This window comes from Medicago sativa, chromosome 3, assembly GCF_051527215.1.
Source record: "Medicago sativa cultivar Bolivia chromosome 3, Bolivia_mono, whole genome shotgun sequence".
NCBI classification, from domain to species: Eukaryota; Viridiplantae; Streptophyta; class Magnoliopsida; order Fabales; family Fabaceae; genus Medicago; species Medicago sativa.
Window position 1 is genome coordinate 50200834 of NC_140751.1, and position 16859 is coordinate 50217692.

General features: G+C 34.2%; 1 protein-coding gene and 2 long non-coding RNA genes across 3 annotated transcripts; all 3 read left to right on the forward strand.

The window, feature by feature from the left end:
- Positions 1-1485: 1485 nt before the first annotated feature.
- On the forward strand, positions 1486-2555 carry LOC146938016 (uncharacterized). Its single transcript, XR_015033341.1, has 2 exons — positions 1486-1796; positions 2216-2555. It is a non-coding gene; the product is annotated as an uncharacterized LOC146938016 (long non-coding RNA).
- A 5669-nt stretch (positions 2556-8224) lies between these two features.
- On the forward strand, positions 8225-8995 carry LOC146938017 (uncharacterized). Its single transcript, XR_015031096.1, has 2 exons — positions 8225-8359; positions 8622-8995. It is a non-coding gene; the product is annotated as an uncharacterized LOC146938017 (long non-coding RNA).
- Positions 8996-10850: 1855 nt separating this feature from the next.
- LOC146938018 (uncharacterized) lies at positions 10851-11687 on the forward strand. The gene is made up of 2 exons (XM_085749567.1): positions 10851-10992; positions 11146-11687. The coding sequence occupies exons 1-2, from the start codon at positions 10851-10853 to the stop codon at positions 11685-11687; spliced, it is 684 nt and encodes a 227-aa protein (XP_085605693.1).
- Positions 11688-16859: the final 5172 nt, after the last annotated feature.

A 16859-nucleotide genomic window follows, 5' to 3' on the forward strand; every position in this document is an offset into this window, starting at 1 on the left:
TCTAGCTTAACCTCAACAGCTCTAGGTGTGCCTAAACTCTTAAACCATCTATATGGATAACCTTTCATATAAACTTCAGTTAACCCTGCATCAGACACTGCTTGCCTAAACCCATTAATAAGCCACCTAGGACGTGTAGCACCCCCCCTTCTCACGGGCATCCAGAATATCATTAAAATCGCCTAAAATACACCATGGAAGTGAGTGTTGTTTGCAAGGTTTCTCAAGAAATCCCATGAAGCACGCTTTCTTCTACCTTTAGGAAAACCGTAATATCCTGTAAATTGCCACTTTCCTTCATTTACATCAGTAACCTCAACATTAATATGATTAGAAGAGTAATTTAGAATTGCACAATTAAACGAATTCCATCCTATCAGACTCATTTTCCTCTCATTACATCAAACACAAGATTATGCATGGTATTCACCACTAATTGTAACAATAAAGCCAGCAACACTCAATAAGTACTCTATGTATAATTGTGATGGAGGGGATGACACCTTGACTCAAAAGGAAAATATATGGTAACAATTGGATGCAGCCTGATACAAAAATACTTATAATTGTGATGGAGGATATATTCCAATTCCAATCAATGCAAATAAACCAAAATAATTGTCATGTAGGAACTTGAAACGCTACAGCCAAAAATCCCAATAGCAATCCATGCATAAGGAGTACATACCAATTATAAGTGCACGAACAGTATAAATTGGAAAAATAATGGAAGGCGTGACCTGATACAAGAATAACCCATCAACAAAGAACAGCAACAAGATTTGTTTTCAGCATCGAATTCGGTCGCAGTCAACAGAGAAAAAGAGTCTATAACAGTAGGAGATATGGGAAGACAGAGGCAAAACGTCCAGGGGAGAAGAATTCTCACTGAACGACGGCAAAATCCCTCACAAGAGGAGCGGCGGTGCTAACCCTAGGAGCGGCGGCAGTTTTTTTTTCTTTCTAAACAATTGAAACTGTTGATTAGATGTGGGAGTTCTTAGTTATGTCTCATACATGTGCTTGATGAAAAGTCCCTTAACCATTAATACGATAAGAAATAATGTGTCTATTTGTTTTGCTAATAGCAATTTCCAAATGAAAATATAATAATTTCGCGATAAGAAATTTACAAAAAAAATATTCAAACTTTTCTTATAAGGTCTGTAATATGAATACAAGAAACTATGCTACTTAAAGCATTACCTCATTTACAATATAATTGAAGATCATTTATACATTCAATTTCTTAGGCTTTTTCCCAAGAGTGTTTTAAGAAATTCAAAAAAAAAGAAATTCAAACTTTTCTTATAAGGTATGTAATATGAATACAAGAAACTATGCTACTTAAAACATTACCTCATTTACAATATAATTGAAGATCATTTATACATTCAATTTCTTAGGCTTTTTCCCAAGAGTGTTTTAAGAAATTTTAAAAAAAAAAAATTCAAACTTTTCTTATAAGGTATGTGATATGCAGGGGCGGAGACAGCGCCCGGCGACCCCGGGCGGTCGCCCGGGCTCGATCCGTAAGTTCCTCACATTAGACCCTCCATTTACACACTTCAAAAACAAAAAAATTGGGCAAATTGGGCAAATCTATACTTTTTACAACAAAGAGTTTACTGTGCGAAGCTTTACAAATTGATTGCAGTTTTGTCGGGTTGTTCATGTGTGAAGCTTCCAGATTGTATTTAAGCTCGCTTTGTGTGTGTGTTTTTCCTCCATCTTCCCATTATGTTGCTGTGGTAGTAAACCATTACCATTCCAAGATGGACTTATGGAGAATTAAGGTTAGGACGAGTTAACTTTTATTCAATTACTGCTGTTTTTTAATTTTGTGTTTGTTCTTCCATTTGCTATTCCTTATTCTTTGGAAGCCTCAACCATATCAGTTCTCATAAATTTCTATCTTCTCCACAATGGGAATAAAATGCATTGTAGTTGTTTGATAAAATGCCTATGAGTAAAATTTGGTGTTTAGCGTCACATGTTTTTGGTAAGAGTTAGAAGACAATGTTTTTCAACATGAGTTGCTCATATCGTGCCATAAAGCATCTGAAATGATAAGTGGAAAGAGTGTTGTTAATGTGATGAATCATATAAGAAATTGGAAGTTGATGTTTGTAATGTAGAAGCTGGTTTAGTTCTAATTCCTGGTTTAGTTTTGAAGATACTAATTTCATTCTACACTGACTCTCTGCTCCTTCAGGTTCACTGACTCTCTGCTCTTTGCTTCTCCATCTCTCACTTTCCTCTGACTCTCTGCTCTTTGCTTCTCCATCTCTCACTCTTCTCCTTCAGGTTCACTGACTCTCTGCTCTTTGCTTCTCTATTAGAATTGTGCATTTTGTGATCAGTAGAAAATTATATGAAATTATGAGAATTAGAACTCCAAGTCTCAGAGACAAACTCATAGAGCTCATTTTTCTCAAGTGTTGTGAGAGTTTTTGAGGGTAATGATAGAGGATATAATTTTGTTCTATTAATATATTTGATAGCTTCTGGTATGTTATCTAGAATGTTATGAGATCTGTTAGATAGCTGTTGGAGCAGTTGAGTAACTGCTAGATTAGTTCAAACCTGATTAAATAACTAATGTTTTGTATAAATAAGAACATCACCAACATTTTCAGTTGTGAAGTTCAAACCACCTAACCTTCTAGGACTCACCACCCATAATGAGAAGATCTATTAAGAAGTAGAATGGTGCATAAGGTGGTTAGACCGAATGGAAGATAGTCCAATAATCCGAGGTAAAATTTGCGATAAAATTTTCGCCCAGGCTCTATATAAATCCTGGCTCCGCCACTGGTGATATGAATACAAGAAACTATGCTACTTAAAGCATTACCTCATTTATGATATAATTGTGGCCAAGAGTGTTTGTAGTTATACCATTTAGATGAGATGATCGATTGTAGCCAATCCTAATGTTATCTCTATCCTTCTAAACTTCGTCGCTTTTCTTAAGAATTTATTTACAACCGTTAATATTCCAAAGTTGTTAATCATGTCTGTAATTTTACTATTTTTTTAAGTCTATAATTTTACTATGCTTCAAAAGAAAATGCCTATATTTAATTGTTGTTTTAATGTTTTTTTTTGAAGAAGCTAAAATGGAATTTATTAAAATCACAATAAATCCTAACCAGCATAAGGAATGCTATAATAGGATTCGTAAAATAGCAAAATAGTACAGAGGAAACAACCACCACACACAAAATAACCAAACACCTATGTTTTTCTAACAACCACAAGCTCAACACTCGTAAGGAACAACACCGTCGCAATTACAATACCAAAACCACCACCATCACCTCATCTTACCACCGAATCAATTCAATTCAATTCTGCCACCAAAAAAACCACCATCACGCCACAACCATCATGAAATCTACCACGAAAACCAACACAAACACCCATAAAAATATTCCGAATCTACCACACGAACCACCAAAAGAGCCGCCACGGAAATCAATGCAAACAATACGAAAACCACCTAAATCTGCCACCACACTTGGAAGAGAATAGTAATCACCAACAAGAACACACTAGAAATCAACCCCTACTAACAACGACAAAATGAAATCAAAGAAGGATACACCACCACCAAAATTGCCACCGGTGGACCCTTGAAATCAACCACCGCCACCACCCCCTACAACCACACAAAATCAGCACCAACTATGACCATCTCGTGAGCCACCACACAACGCCCATAGCCATCACACAACCTCAATAAACATGTAAGCCAAAATCAACAGCAAAAGCTTGTTGAAATAGTGATAACACCGTTGACAAACCCACAACCCTATATAAACAACACTTGTACCCCCTCTTGATCAGCTCCAGTCCACCAAGAAATCCGACTTCAGATCCGAATCCAAAATTTCGACCATGATACCATCCAAACCACACCCATACATCCACGACAAACCACCACCACCGACCCACCTGTGAACCATCACTACCTAGCAATAACCACCTTAAAATCACCACAAAAACACCACTTAAACCACCATGTCACCATCACCAGACATCTACCTTTCACCGCCATGTTACCATCACAAAACCACCACAACATTACCTACAACACCGCACGTCACCGCCTCTTCACCCCCACAGAACCACCACCTCGTCACCACCACAAAACCACCCAAAACACCGTGACACCACCTCTTCACCACCACGGAGACCAACACCCCATCACCGCCATAAATCACGACAAAAATCAGTGGAGGTCGCCGGCGTAGCTGCAGCCGCGACTGCAAAGCAAATCTAAAAACAAATAACAAAGATCTGGAGCAGATCGGAACGCGAAGACGAACTCGAGCAAGGGAGATCAGATCGGAACCACCACTGAATCCACCATAACCTTACACCTTGCTCGATCCAAAAGAAAAACGACGTCGGACGTTGAACAAAGAAGGAAGAGCAGCGAAACAACATGAGGAAGAACAACAAAACAGATCTAGTACCTCCAAAACCATCGACGGTGTGGCCGACGGCGATCTGGAGGCGAGGTGGTGTGTAGGGCCACACCGCTCATCACACCACCACCTAGAGGTTCTACATTTTGGAAAAGTTGATTATTGTTGTTTTAATGTTATTTACACATATCAATAAACCAATCAATTTTGTTACTTTTGATGAAATTATTTTTATTTTTCTTATAATCCCCATAATTATTTATGAGTAAATTACTCACCCCTCCCTTCAATGATAATGATATTACAACTTCCTCCTTTCATGTTTCAAAATATACACAATCATCCCTTCAAATAAGCTAAATTAATATTTTGGTCCGAATTTTTATTATTTCGTTAACTTTATTTTAACTATAATAAAAAAAATATTTTATCAAAATAACATTTTTTTCCAATTCATATGTTAGTTTTGTTTGCTATCAAAGGAGTAGTAATTTCTTACCCAAAAACTTCAAAGTAGGTCTCTGTATAATCCGCTTATCATTTTGAAGCTCCAACAATTAATAGTCGGAACTTATGAGTATATATAAGTCAATACATAGTCGGGATTTTTTTTACCAAAGCAACAATTTTTTTTTGGTGGTGGTCGGAGTTTGAACCCCGGGCCTTGCATATTTTATGCATTGTCCATATCAACTGAGTTATGCTCACGAGGACCACCAAAATTTTCTTTCCAAAAAATTCTACATTAAAATTTGAAAACAACATATTTTCAATAAAATGGCACTTACAAAAGAACAAAAGGAGCACTAAATTAGATATTTTTACAAAAGTCTTATTAAAGTGAGTGTTATATATTATAAAAGAGCTTTTTTATTAGACTATTTGTTATACCTCCATTAACTAAAATCTAGAAATCAAGAATGTTCATTTTCAACAAAACTGCTTTCAAGAAAATAAAAAAAATCTTCAATGAAACTCAATATTTATTAAATCCAGCACCCATATTGTTTATAGAAACTAAAATATTCATCTCGAACAAAAACAACATCATATCCGAAAATATAAATATTCACATCTTCATCTTCATCGTCTATTAAATCCATCTAAAAAAAAAAAAAAACTAATAAAGAATATTGTGGTCTTTGTGTTTGAACATTGATGCCGACACCACTTATGAGACAATGTTTGGTTGTTGTTGTGTTTGAACCTTGAATCAGTGCCTACATTGGTTTAATGTTCGGACAAAAAAAAAAAATCATGAAGTTAACATTTTAGATCAATATCGTCTCAAAAAAATTAGAGATTAATAGTTGCTTTCTAATATTTTCTAACAAATTCTCTCAAAAAAAAAAAATTTCTAACAAATATCTGTGTTTATTGGGAAAAACCCAAGTCCCACATCAGATAGATGAGACTCTTGATGAGAGTTTATAAAGAGGAGGCACTCCTCACCTCACAAGCCGGTTTTGTAAGGATGAGTTAGGCCCCAAATTTCAACATGGTAACATGGTATCAGAGCTTGTCGAAATGGTATCAGAGCTTGTCGAATTCAAGGTCAAGGGCCACCTACCGCATGGTATCAGAGCTTGTCGAATTCAAGGGCCACCTACCTATTCACGCACCAAGCCCAAAGAGTGCTGGGCGTGAGGGGGGTGTATTGGGAAGTGCTGGGCGTGAGGGGGGTGTATTGGGAAAAACCCAAGTCCCACATCGGATAGATGCACTCCTCACCTCACAAGCCGGTTTTGTAAGGATGAGTTAGGCCCCAAATTTCAACAGTGTTGTTGTCCAAAAATCAAAAACAAGTATCTTACTATATTTTTTTTCCGCTTGGGAGCCTAATGTGTTTCTAATATATAGTCCATTTTTATTTGTTTTTTTTTTTTAGAGACCATTTTTATTTGATATAAGTATCGATCCCTAAGGTTGGAGTATAAGTGAAAATTAATTAAGCTCGACTCAACTAATAAGAATTGTTATTCTCGACAATTGACTCGTGTTTGATAGAAACCAATTTTGTGACTCGAAATCAACTCAATTCATGCTTACAATAAACTTAGTTCAACTCAATTGCTCGAATCACATAATAATTTATGATAAGAGCTGACGGTGAATCAACTCAATTCATGTTTACAATAAACCTCTAGGGAATTCTACACATTACTTTCAAACTTCCATTATTAGTTGTTTAACAAAAGAAACGTATATCAATTAATTACCTCTTACTTTTTAATGAAAAAACAAATGTATGTCATGTGCCACTTATTTTCTTGACGTTATAGTTGAGATGTTTGACAAAAAAAAAAAAGGAAAACGATGCACGCAATAATGTTATTGTCACTTTTCCATACGTAAAATAAACTGCATGTGTAATAATAGTATAATATCATGCATTGATAGATAGATGATACTTCTTCTACATGTAAGTCAAAAAATTGTCTCTTCCTTTTTCCCATCCCCTTTCTCTAGTTTTTGGGAATTTCCTTGAGTAGCCGTGTAGCATACGAGTGTTTCTATATCTAAATTTTGATATAAATAAATGATTTCTCTTTTCTACAAATGATCAATTTTATAATTTAGAGTATAAAATTAACTTTTAAATTACCAGATTATATTGTCTTTTGTAATTTTTCACATATTTTAATTTTATTTTGGGTTGTTTTATGTTTTATAATAGGGTTTTAAAACTATATGTTAGTGAAATTGTGAATAAAAAATAGCAAAAAATATGTTTTCAAATTTTGATTATATTAAAATAGACTTGCAATACTATTTTTTTCGAAGTGTGTTAGGTTATTATTGTTTTGCTAGATTATTAGAAATTAAAAAAAAAATATTGAGGGAGTAAAGTGTTGATTTTAACATAAGAGGGAAGGAGAATGTAATTCAAGCTTCTTCTAGTGTAAGGGAGTAGAATGTTTTCTAATATGTTTTGAATAAGAGAGGAGGGCAGTGAATATTTTAACATAAGAGGGGAGTGTAATTTACTCATATATTTACTCTCTCCGTCTTAAATTATATGTTGCTTTGGGAAAAATTGTCCCAAATTATATGTCTATTTACAATACCAATGAAGCACTAATTGTCACTTTTCCTATTACACCATCTAAACTATTTATTACTCACTCTTCTTTTAATTCTTTAATTTATCTTTCCCGTACCATTTATTAATTAAGGATAATTTTGTAAAATAACTCACAATTTTGTATTAGAAAGTGTCAATTTATTTCTCCAAAAATTTTAAATTACTTTTTCTCAATAAATATTTACTTTAATTTTTGTGGAATCCTTAACATGTTCTCTTAAAATGCGTAAGACATGTTTTTTTTTTGTGGGAATGTGTAAGACATGTTAGCATGACCCAAAAATAATTTATAAAAAAATTTACTTTTGCTTATTTCCATCACATATCCAAGCGTGCCATATATTCTCATTTTCTATCTAATTCTCCTTAGTTTTATTTCTCAAAATTGCTAATCCCTCCTTTCATTTTTAACTAGTTGTGATTTTATGACATTTTACAAATATCAAGACAACCAATAAAATTTTATTACTTTGATTTGATATACAATAAAAACTTTTTTATAGAATCATTTTCATCATTTCAAGCTATATCACTCTTTGCAACACATAAATAAGCGCATCATTGACAAAATAATCATTAATATTACATTAAAGTTTAAACCTTAAAAACGACAAACAAATAAAATCAATGATTTTTATAAATACGATAGTAAAAAATATACAAAGGTAAAATCATATCATGAGTACTATATAATGAACTTGAAGTTATTATTCATATTGCGAGAACAAAAGATAATAGAGTTCTAAGATAAAATCTTCAAAAAAAAAAAAAATGGCAAAACACATTTCCCAGTACTGTCTCTTGGGAATTTTATGCATTGCGTTGGTTCTAGCTTCAGGTAAGAAACATATGAACTTTGAACCTTAAGTTCTGATTCTTTTTCTTGCACTTCGGTTTTTGTAAAAAAAATTAGGAAAATATTTGCTTAATTAGTTCAATAGTTTATTATATTTGATCTGAAAAAAATTGATATAATCTTTTACATTGTTGTAATGTAGTAAACATTATATAAATATAAATGTATAGCTTAATTCTTCAAAAAAATAAAAAAAAAAGCTTAAATATGCGTTTTGAATATGTGAATTTTATTTTTGTGGCAGGACCAACACCAGGTGATAGCTGCGATTATCCTACGATTTGTGATAGCTTTGCTAATTGCGACGCATTGTGCCGCAAAATTGGGTTTCACATAGGAGTATGTACTGACATTGAGGGAAGCATATCTTGTTGCTGTATACATTGAAATAAATTTTATTATTATATATTTTACTAAAGACGACATCAACTAAATAAGAAATATCTTCCTCCAAAGCTTTGATTTATATATGTTTGAAGCATATATATCAAGTAGTGTGGCCAAGCTCAATACGAAATAAAGAAAGAGATAGACTTGTGCAACTTTACTATATATGTAAGACATGTGTATGTGTAAACCAGATCAGTTCATAAGCAATGAAGAATTACTATTTTGCAACATTACTATATATTTTAGTTACAATAATATTTAAATAGGTAAAAACCTTTGGGGTCCTTAACTTTGATCTATTTTTTCAGATTGGTTTTAAAGTTTTTCCTTTTGCAATATTAGGTTTTTTTAAGTTTCAAAAACTTCAACGTTTTGATCATTCTGTTTAACTCCGTTGTTGCCACGCAACTCCAACACAACAAATTACATTTTTTGATTTTATTTTAATAAAATATAATTTCAATAAACTTTTATTAAATTATAAATCTTAAATTAGTCCTTTCAAAAAAAAATCTCAAATTAGAGTTCATGTTTTTCAAATCTTTTGAGTTTCCTATTCAATTGAAAATTTTAAAGGAAAATATTGAAACCACGATGTTGTGGACTTGTTAAAACTCACCAAAGAAACAATCTTGTAATAAGTAAAGTTGAAGTGTAAATTGAATCCCTACGAGATACTTCTAAGCGACATACTGATTATTTTTTTATTTTTTTTAACAACCTTCGGTCACATTTATAAGTAAATTTTTGTTTTTCAGATTCACTAGTGTGTATACCCATGCAACACACAGGGAAAATTGTTCTGGAATTAAATTAAATATAAAATATTTTATACCACATATATCAAATTGTTTTAAATTTTAAGTAAAATTTTGAGAATATATTACAAACACAAAGAATTCTTAAAAACGTGCTTATGGCTTTGGGTGCAGCAATAGGTAGTCCAATTAAGGTCGACATTCGTACGATTGAAGCGTCCTGAGGAAAGTTTGCACGCATATGTGTTGAGATTGATTTGAACCTTCCTGTGGTTGGGAAAATTTGGTTTAGACACAAATGGTTTCATGTTGAATATGAGGGATTGCACTTGCTTTGCAATAGGTGTGGATTTTATGGTCATGTCTCACGTAATTGCCTACATAAAACACAAGGTAATGTTGAAATGGCGGCAACACCACTAGAATCTGAAACGACGGTACAAAAGTATGATCACAATGAAAACTTGAATCCTACTGGTAGTGTAACTCCAAGCACTATTGGTGGAGATACTCAAGGAAACAATATTAGTCAAGGTGAGGGAATGTCACAGGAAAATTATGGAGAGTGGTTGGTAGTTTCTAAACCAAAAAAGAAGGCTAGTTCCAAGCCTAATCTAGGAAAGGCTATTAATGCTAGTCACGTGACTGGATCTGATCCAAAGAGTAATTATACTATGCAAAATAAATATGAAATATTAAATCTTAATGAGGAGACCGAAAGGGATAAAGTGAGGGCTTAATTTGTTATGGGTGTGCAAGTTCCATAACTCATGACAAAAATAATAGGCGAAGCATGGATAGAAAGAAAAGGCCACGACAAGATGTTATTTCAAAGAAGAACACACAGGATGCACCTGTCTCTACGCGCACAATCTCTATGGGACCAAACAGTAAAAACTATCCAGGACAATTTCTTCTTGTGCAGGACCGCCAAACTAAGTCGGGGAAGGTGATCCCAATAGCTAAACAGGATGCTCGAAGCCAAAATACGTCCAAAGTTTATGAGCTTCCCCATGGCATCAAAACTACCATGCCAGCTGTTGCTATTGGCCCAAACAGGCTCCAATTTTTGGAAGATACCGAGCCACCAGATCCTAACAATCCATTTAAGGAAGACAATAACATGAATATACTTCATGATGGAGATGGGCGAGAAACAAATGGTGATGATGTTGTCTGTGATGAAATGGTGGCTGAAGCATTACCATCTTGATGGGTATGTGTATTTCTTTCTCTTATCAATGTTTATGATGATGAGTTTCAAAGATTTTTCTATCCTATCTCGGAATGTTAGAGGTTTTGTAAATCGCAAAAGTCATACTCATATGCATGAGATTTTTAGCCGCTTTAAACCGGATTTTATCTTTCTCAGCGAGACTCATACTCGCTTTGAGAAATCAAAGAGTTTCTGGGATAGAGAAGGTTATGAAAATGTTGAAATTGTTGAAGCAGAAGGCCAAGCGGGAGGTTAGTGGGCCCTGAGGAATCTCACTTTTCCTTTCTCTTTCTCTATGGTGGAATGTTTTTCTCAATGTATTACAATTAAGGTGACTCGAAACACGGCATCATGGGTTTTTTTTTCTGGTGTTTATGCTAGTCCCATTATTTCAATTCGAGAAGGACTTTGGAACTATCTTCGCGAACTACGTGCTCATGTGTCCCTTCCTTGGATGCTGCTTGGGGATTTTAATGATATTTTGCTCCCTTCAGAACAACATGGGGGAATCTTTTCTCATGCGAGAGCTTCTAAATTTTCTCAGGTAATGTCAGACTGTGATCTCCTTGACTTGGAATTTTTTGCAAGTCAATTTACTTGGCAGGCTAATTATAGAGAAGGTCGATTAGTCTCAAGAAGGTTAGATAGGGGTATTAGTGACATGAATTGGAGACTTCAATTACCTGAGGCGACTATAGAACATCTAGTTCGCCGTCAATCTGATCACAACCCTATTTTATTACGTTGTTGTAATGTTGTTTCAACTAGAGATGGCAGGCCATTTCGTTTTCAAGCAGCTTGGTGTACCCATGAGGATTATCCCACCATTGTTAAGAATGCATGGAAGAAGGATCAAGGTAATATTTCAACTGCTCTTAGGAATGTGAAGGATGAATCCTTGATTTTAATGATATTTCCAAAGAACGTTGTATTCCACGAAGTCTAGCCTCGTATTCCCTTTTCTTTTGAATACGTGGACTCAGTTTCCCTTCTTATTTTGCAACGTAAACTTCTTCAAGAATATGAGAATATTTTGTTTCAAGAAGAGACACTTTGGTACCAGAAGTCGAGAGAGAAGTGGGTTCGTCTTGGGAGTCAAAATACTTCCTTCTTTCATGCTCAAGCAATTATCCGTAGAAAGAGAAAAAAGTCCACGGTCTTAACCTTCCTTCTGGTGAGTGGTGTACTGATACTGACATCCTCAGACAAGAAGCCCTTTGTTTTTTCAAAAGTCTTTTTTGTACAACAGACGTCTTGATTCGGCCTCCGAGGACGATGAGTTCCACTTCTCTCAATTGCAATCAAAAAAGAACGCTTACGACCACCATCACCAAACATGAAGTCTACCATGCTCTCATGGGTATGAAGTCTTACAAAGCTCCGGGTCCAGATAGTTTCCAACCTATTTTCTTCAAGATGTTTTGGGAGGATATTGGAGATGACATTTGGGCATTCGTGAGGAAGGCTTTTGATCAAGGATATATGGATCCTCAAGTAACTGAATCTCTTATGGTTTTGATCCCTAAAGTTGATAACCCTCGTACTTTTAAAGAGTTTAGACCTATCAGTTTGTGTAATGTAACGTGTAAGTTAGTTTCCAAAGGGCTTGTGAATCGCTTGAGACCCATGCTTAATGATATTGTGGGTCCTTTGCAGAGTAGCTTCATCCCGGGAAGAGGAACAATAGATAATGCTATTATTCTTCAGGAATTTATTTATCACACAGTTACCAATAGATAACGTTTTGTTGTTCGCAAAAGCTAAACCATCACAAGCTCACTTTATTGGCAACCTTTTGAAAAGTTTTTGCTCGTTTTCGGGTCTTTAAATTAGTCTGGACAAATCAAGGGCATTTGCTTCAAAAGGTGTGTGTAGAAGTACTAAGGAGTCTCTAGAGTCCATTACTGAAATCAAGTTTACAGACAGATTAGAGAAATACTTAGAATTCAAACTACGTTATGGACGAACCAAGAAGGATGACTTTCTTGAAACTTTTGATAGAGTGGCAACTAAGTTGGCTTCTTGGAAAGGAAGACTTCTAAACAAACCAGGAAGAGTCACCATGGTTAATGCAGTTATTACTTCTCTTCCCTCTTACAACATGCAAATCCAGTGGTTCCCGCAATATGTTTGTGATACGTTCGATAAAACAGCGAGGAACTTTATTTGGAGAGGTTCGAATAATAAAGGTATGCACATGGTTAGTTGGAAGAAGATGGCTCAACCTAGGAAAGTGGGTGGACTAGGAATACGTACTGCACATTTTCAAAATGTGGCACTTCTTGGTAAGCTTGTTTGGAGCTTATTGCAGTCAGAAGATAAATTATGGTTTTCTTTGTTGACTGATAAATATTTGAAAGAAGGAGCTTTGTTTTTGGATAAAGCAACTAATGGGTCTCCAACTTGGCAAGCAATTTTGAAAGCGCTGCATATCTTAAAGGATGGTTTCATTTTTAAAATAGGAGATGGGAACACAAATATTTGATTCCGACCTTGGATTTTAAAGCAACCTTTATGTGAAGTGGTCCAGGATATTGCTCCAACTGATATTTGCCTGAAGATCAGAGACATGTGGGATGATGAGGTTTGTAATGTTGCAAACTTACATACTTTGTTGCCTTCTAATATTACTATATCCATCCAAGAGATAGTTCCGTGTTTTGTTGATTCCTAGGAAGATAGTTGGGTTTGGAGTGCTAGTCTGAATGGTCAATATACGGCAAAAAGTGGTTATACTTGGCTTCTATCTCAACATTATAATGAAGTTTCTCAAGGATCTTGGTCGTGGATTTGGAAGTTACAGCTCTCAGCCAGTGTGCAATTTTTCTTATGGCAAGCATGCCACAAGTCTCTCCCAACTAGAAGTATCTTGTGCATCGAAAAGTCCTTTTAACACCTACTTGCCCTTTTTGCAATGAAGATGAAACTATTGCTCATTGTCTAATGTTATGTCCACGGTCAGTTGAAATATGGATTGATTGTGGGTTTAGGGATGTTCAAGCAATATGTCAAAAGGTTGGTCTAGACAATACTTCAAAGATCCACACAACCTTAGTGGATGAAGTCGGTATCTTAGCTACATTGATAATGTGGAATCTTTGGATTTCTCGCAACAAATTTATGTTTGAGGGAACAACTCCTGTGAAGTATCAGATCATAACATCTATCTTTACTCAACTACAGGTTTCCAAGCAGGCGTTTGGAAATCCAACCTCCCACTCCCATAGAACAACTCGTGAGGTGTGTTGGAATAAAGGGCCAGATGAGGATGTCATGATTCTCAATGTAGATGGAAGTGCTCTTACTAATCCAGGGAAGGCAGGGTTTGGTGGCTTGGTGCGTAACCATGATGGAAGATTTCAACTTGGTTTCTATGGGAGTGTAGGTTTGTCCAATATTCTCCATGCGGAAATACAAGCGCTTTTAGTGGGCATCAAACTATGTTGGCAGGCTGGATTTCGGAAAGTAATGTGTTTCTCAGATTCCTTGCATGTGGTTCAACTTGTCAAAGAAGGAACATCTCAGTTTCATCATTATGCTAATGAACTAGAGATTATTAGAGATTTCATGAAGAAAGATTGGACAATATCTCTTCATCACACCTTTCGCGAAGGGAATGCTTGTGCAGATGTGCTAGCAAAGTTGGGAGCTACTAACGTAGATCCTCTAATTGTGCTTCAAGAACCTCCTTCTAGTTTATCGTTAGCTTTACTAGCTGATGCTCGTGGGGTGTCCTTTGTAAGGACGTAATTTCTTTTTCCTTTTCTTTTTTTTTCTTTTTTCCTTTTCTCATGTCACCAAAAAAAAAAAAAGAATTCTTAAAAAGAAAAGGATTAATAAGCTTCACACTATACCTAAAATAAATTTCAATAAGTTTCACACAGTTTCATTTTTAAACATACAATATCATGTCATTTTAAATAATCCGGTTTAACACCATTACTAACCACCCAAAACAAAGCAATAAGGTTGATTAAACCAATTTTGACAAAAGGAATGCTGGAATAAATTAAATAAGAAATAGAGACATGTAATTCTATTTCATTATTCAACATAGTTTCAGAACACATTTACATCAAATTTCCATGAAAACACTAACAAATTCTCCTTCAGAACACTCCAAACTTGTTTCTTCATTTTTTATACTGAATTTTGCGGTTGCATAATCATTTAATCTGAAAAAACGAAGAACAAACATATGAACGATATAGATAGATTGATAGATACGGCAATGTGAATCATAAAGAATAGAGACTTGGATACCCAAATTTACACTTTTACAAAATCTGTAAGAAGGAAGCTAATGGAATTCCAAAATACAAACCAAGCATATACCATTACCCATTAAAACATAAACAATGTTAGAAAATTAATGAAGTCCTTACAACATTAAAAGCAAAAGGAAAATGTTGAGTGCTGTCGATACAAAGCGGTTCGAAATTTGAGCATATAATATGTGGCATAAAATCAGAAGAGATCGAGTAGAGAAAAGTATTAGAAAGAATTTATGAATTGTTGAAAACAGAGCCTGATGTGAACCAAAGCAAAAGAGAAAAGACAACAAATAAGATGTGAATTGTAAAACGAAATGGGAAATCGAACTAGTATTAAAGGAACTTGAAAAGGTGAACCGGTAGAGAAGAAAAATCAAGAAAGGAAACCAAGAGCTGGAATAAATTTTCGAGGGTTTTGAAACATTCAACATTCTATTTGAAACTAAAATGATGATGCTAAAAAAAACGGCTCACCAGATTGTCTTCTAACATTTGTTCGATTTTATTTAGACCTTAAAATGGTTTTAAGAGTGTTTTAGCTCTTTCTTGTTGTATACTTGTAAGATTTTCTAAATCTTCTATTTCTTTTAGTAAATCATCAACATATCTTATATGATAGAGTACTATATCTTGAGCATGGAAAAGAATTTGCCTTAGCACAATTCTTTCATTATAAAATTTTATTTCAAAAACTATGTTTTTTAATCTCTTTTTAAAGAGTTTTAGCTCTGTTTTAAGATTTAGTCCGGACATTATTGATTAGGCACGGAGTTATTAATGGAGTTTTCTTCAGCCTTTTTCAAAAGGTTTTCTAAGTAAATTAATTTTTGAGCAGGTCATAGTAAGGTTTCAGCTCTTTCTCTTTGTTGGGTAGAAACATTTTCTGTTTCTTCCAATTCTCTTAATATTTCTTCCACATCTGAAATTTGTAGAATTATTAAATCACGGATTCCCCAAAGCGTATTCTTCATTTCTATACTTAGAAAGTTTTTTTCTATTTCATCAGCTAAATTTTTTAGCTTTATTTTGAATAAACTTAATTCGTTTTTTATTGTTATTCCAGGCATTATAGCTTTTTATTAATGTTAAAAAGTTCAGTTTTTATTTCTGATAAAGTGTTGTCAAACTTTTTACTATCCAGTGAAGTTCTTGGTGGCAAAAACCTTAACTCACTAGTACTTTCATCTTGTTCTAAAAGAGGTGTCCTTTCTATTGTCATAATAGATTTTGATCTTTTTACTGGTTTTAGAAGTGGTGATTCTAATTTTAATAATGATGCAAATAGTTCATCTATTTGTATCTTTTCTTTTCCACTAAACTCTATACTATAATGAGAATTACTTAGTGCATAATTCATTTTATAACTTATACTAAAAGGATGATTTCCTGGTCTCATAAGATTTTGATCTTTGAGTTTATAATGAATTACTAAAGATCTATTCAGATCTATATCATTTAGACTCAAGCCTATCTGTAAATTTATGTCGAATTTTATTTTTCCGCATTTTAAATTTCCTTCACCTTTGGCTATTAGTGAATGCTTTTTATTCATCCTAGCATCTTCTATAAGAAGTTCTAGTTCTGAATCTATTCCTTTCATAAAAGTGCTTTTTATGATTATTTGAATAGTTGATATATGAATATATCCTATCTTTTTTCTTTTTTCTAGCGATAAGTGTTTTAATCTTTCGCTTATTTGTTGACTATCAATCATGGATATTACAACAGATCCATCTGTTGATTCCATTGGTACGAAAACTTCTCCTACCATCATTCCATATTTTAGAATGTTTTCTCTGGATAACTTTTCTTTTATTAAAGAAAAAATACTTTTTTGTTTGAAG

Coding starts and splice junctions, on each gene's coding strand:
- LOC146938018 (XM_085749567.1), top strand. CDS start 10,851: ATGCATGAGATTTTTAGCCGCTTTAAACCGGATTTTATCTTTCTCAGC. Junction 10,993..11,145: donor AGCAGAAGGCCAAGCGGGAG/GTTAGTGGGCCC, acceptor CAATTCGAGAAG/GACTTTGGAACTATCTTCGC.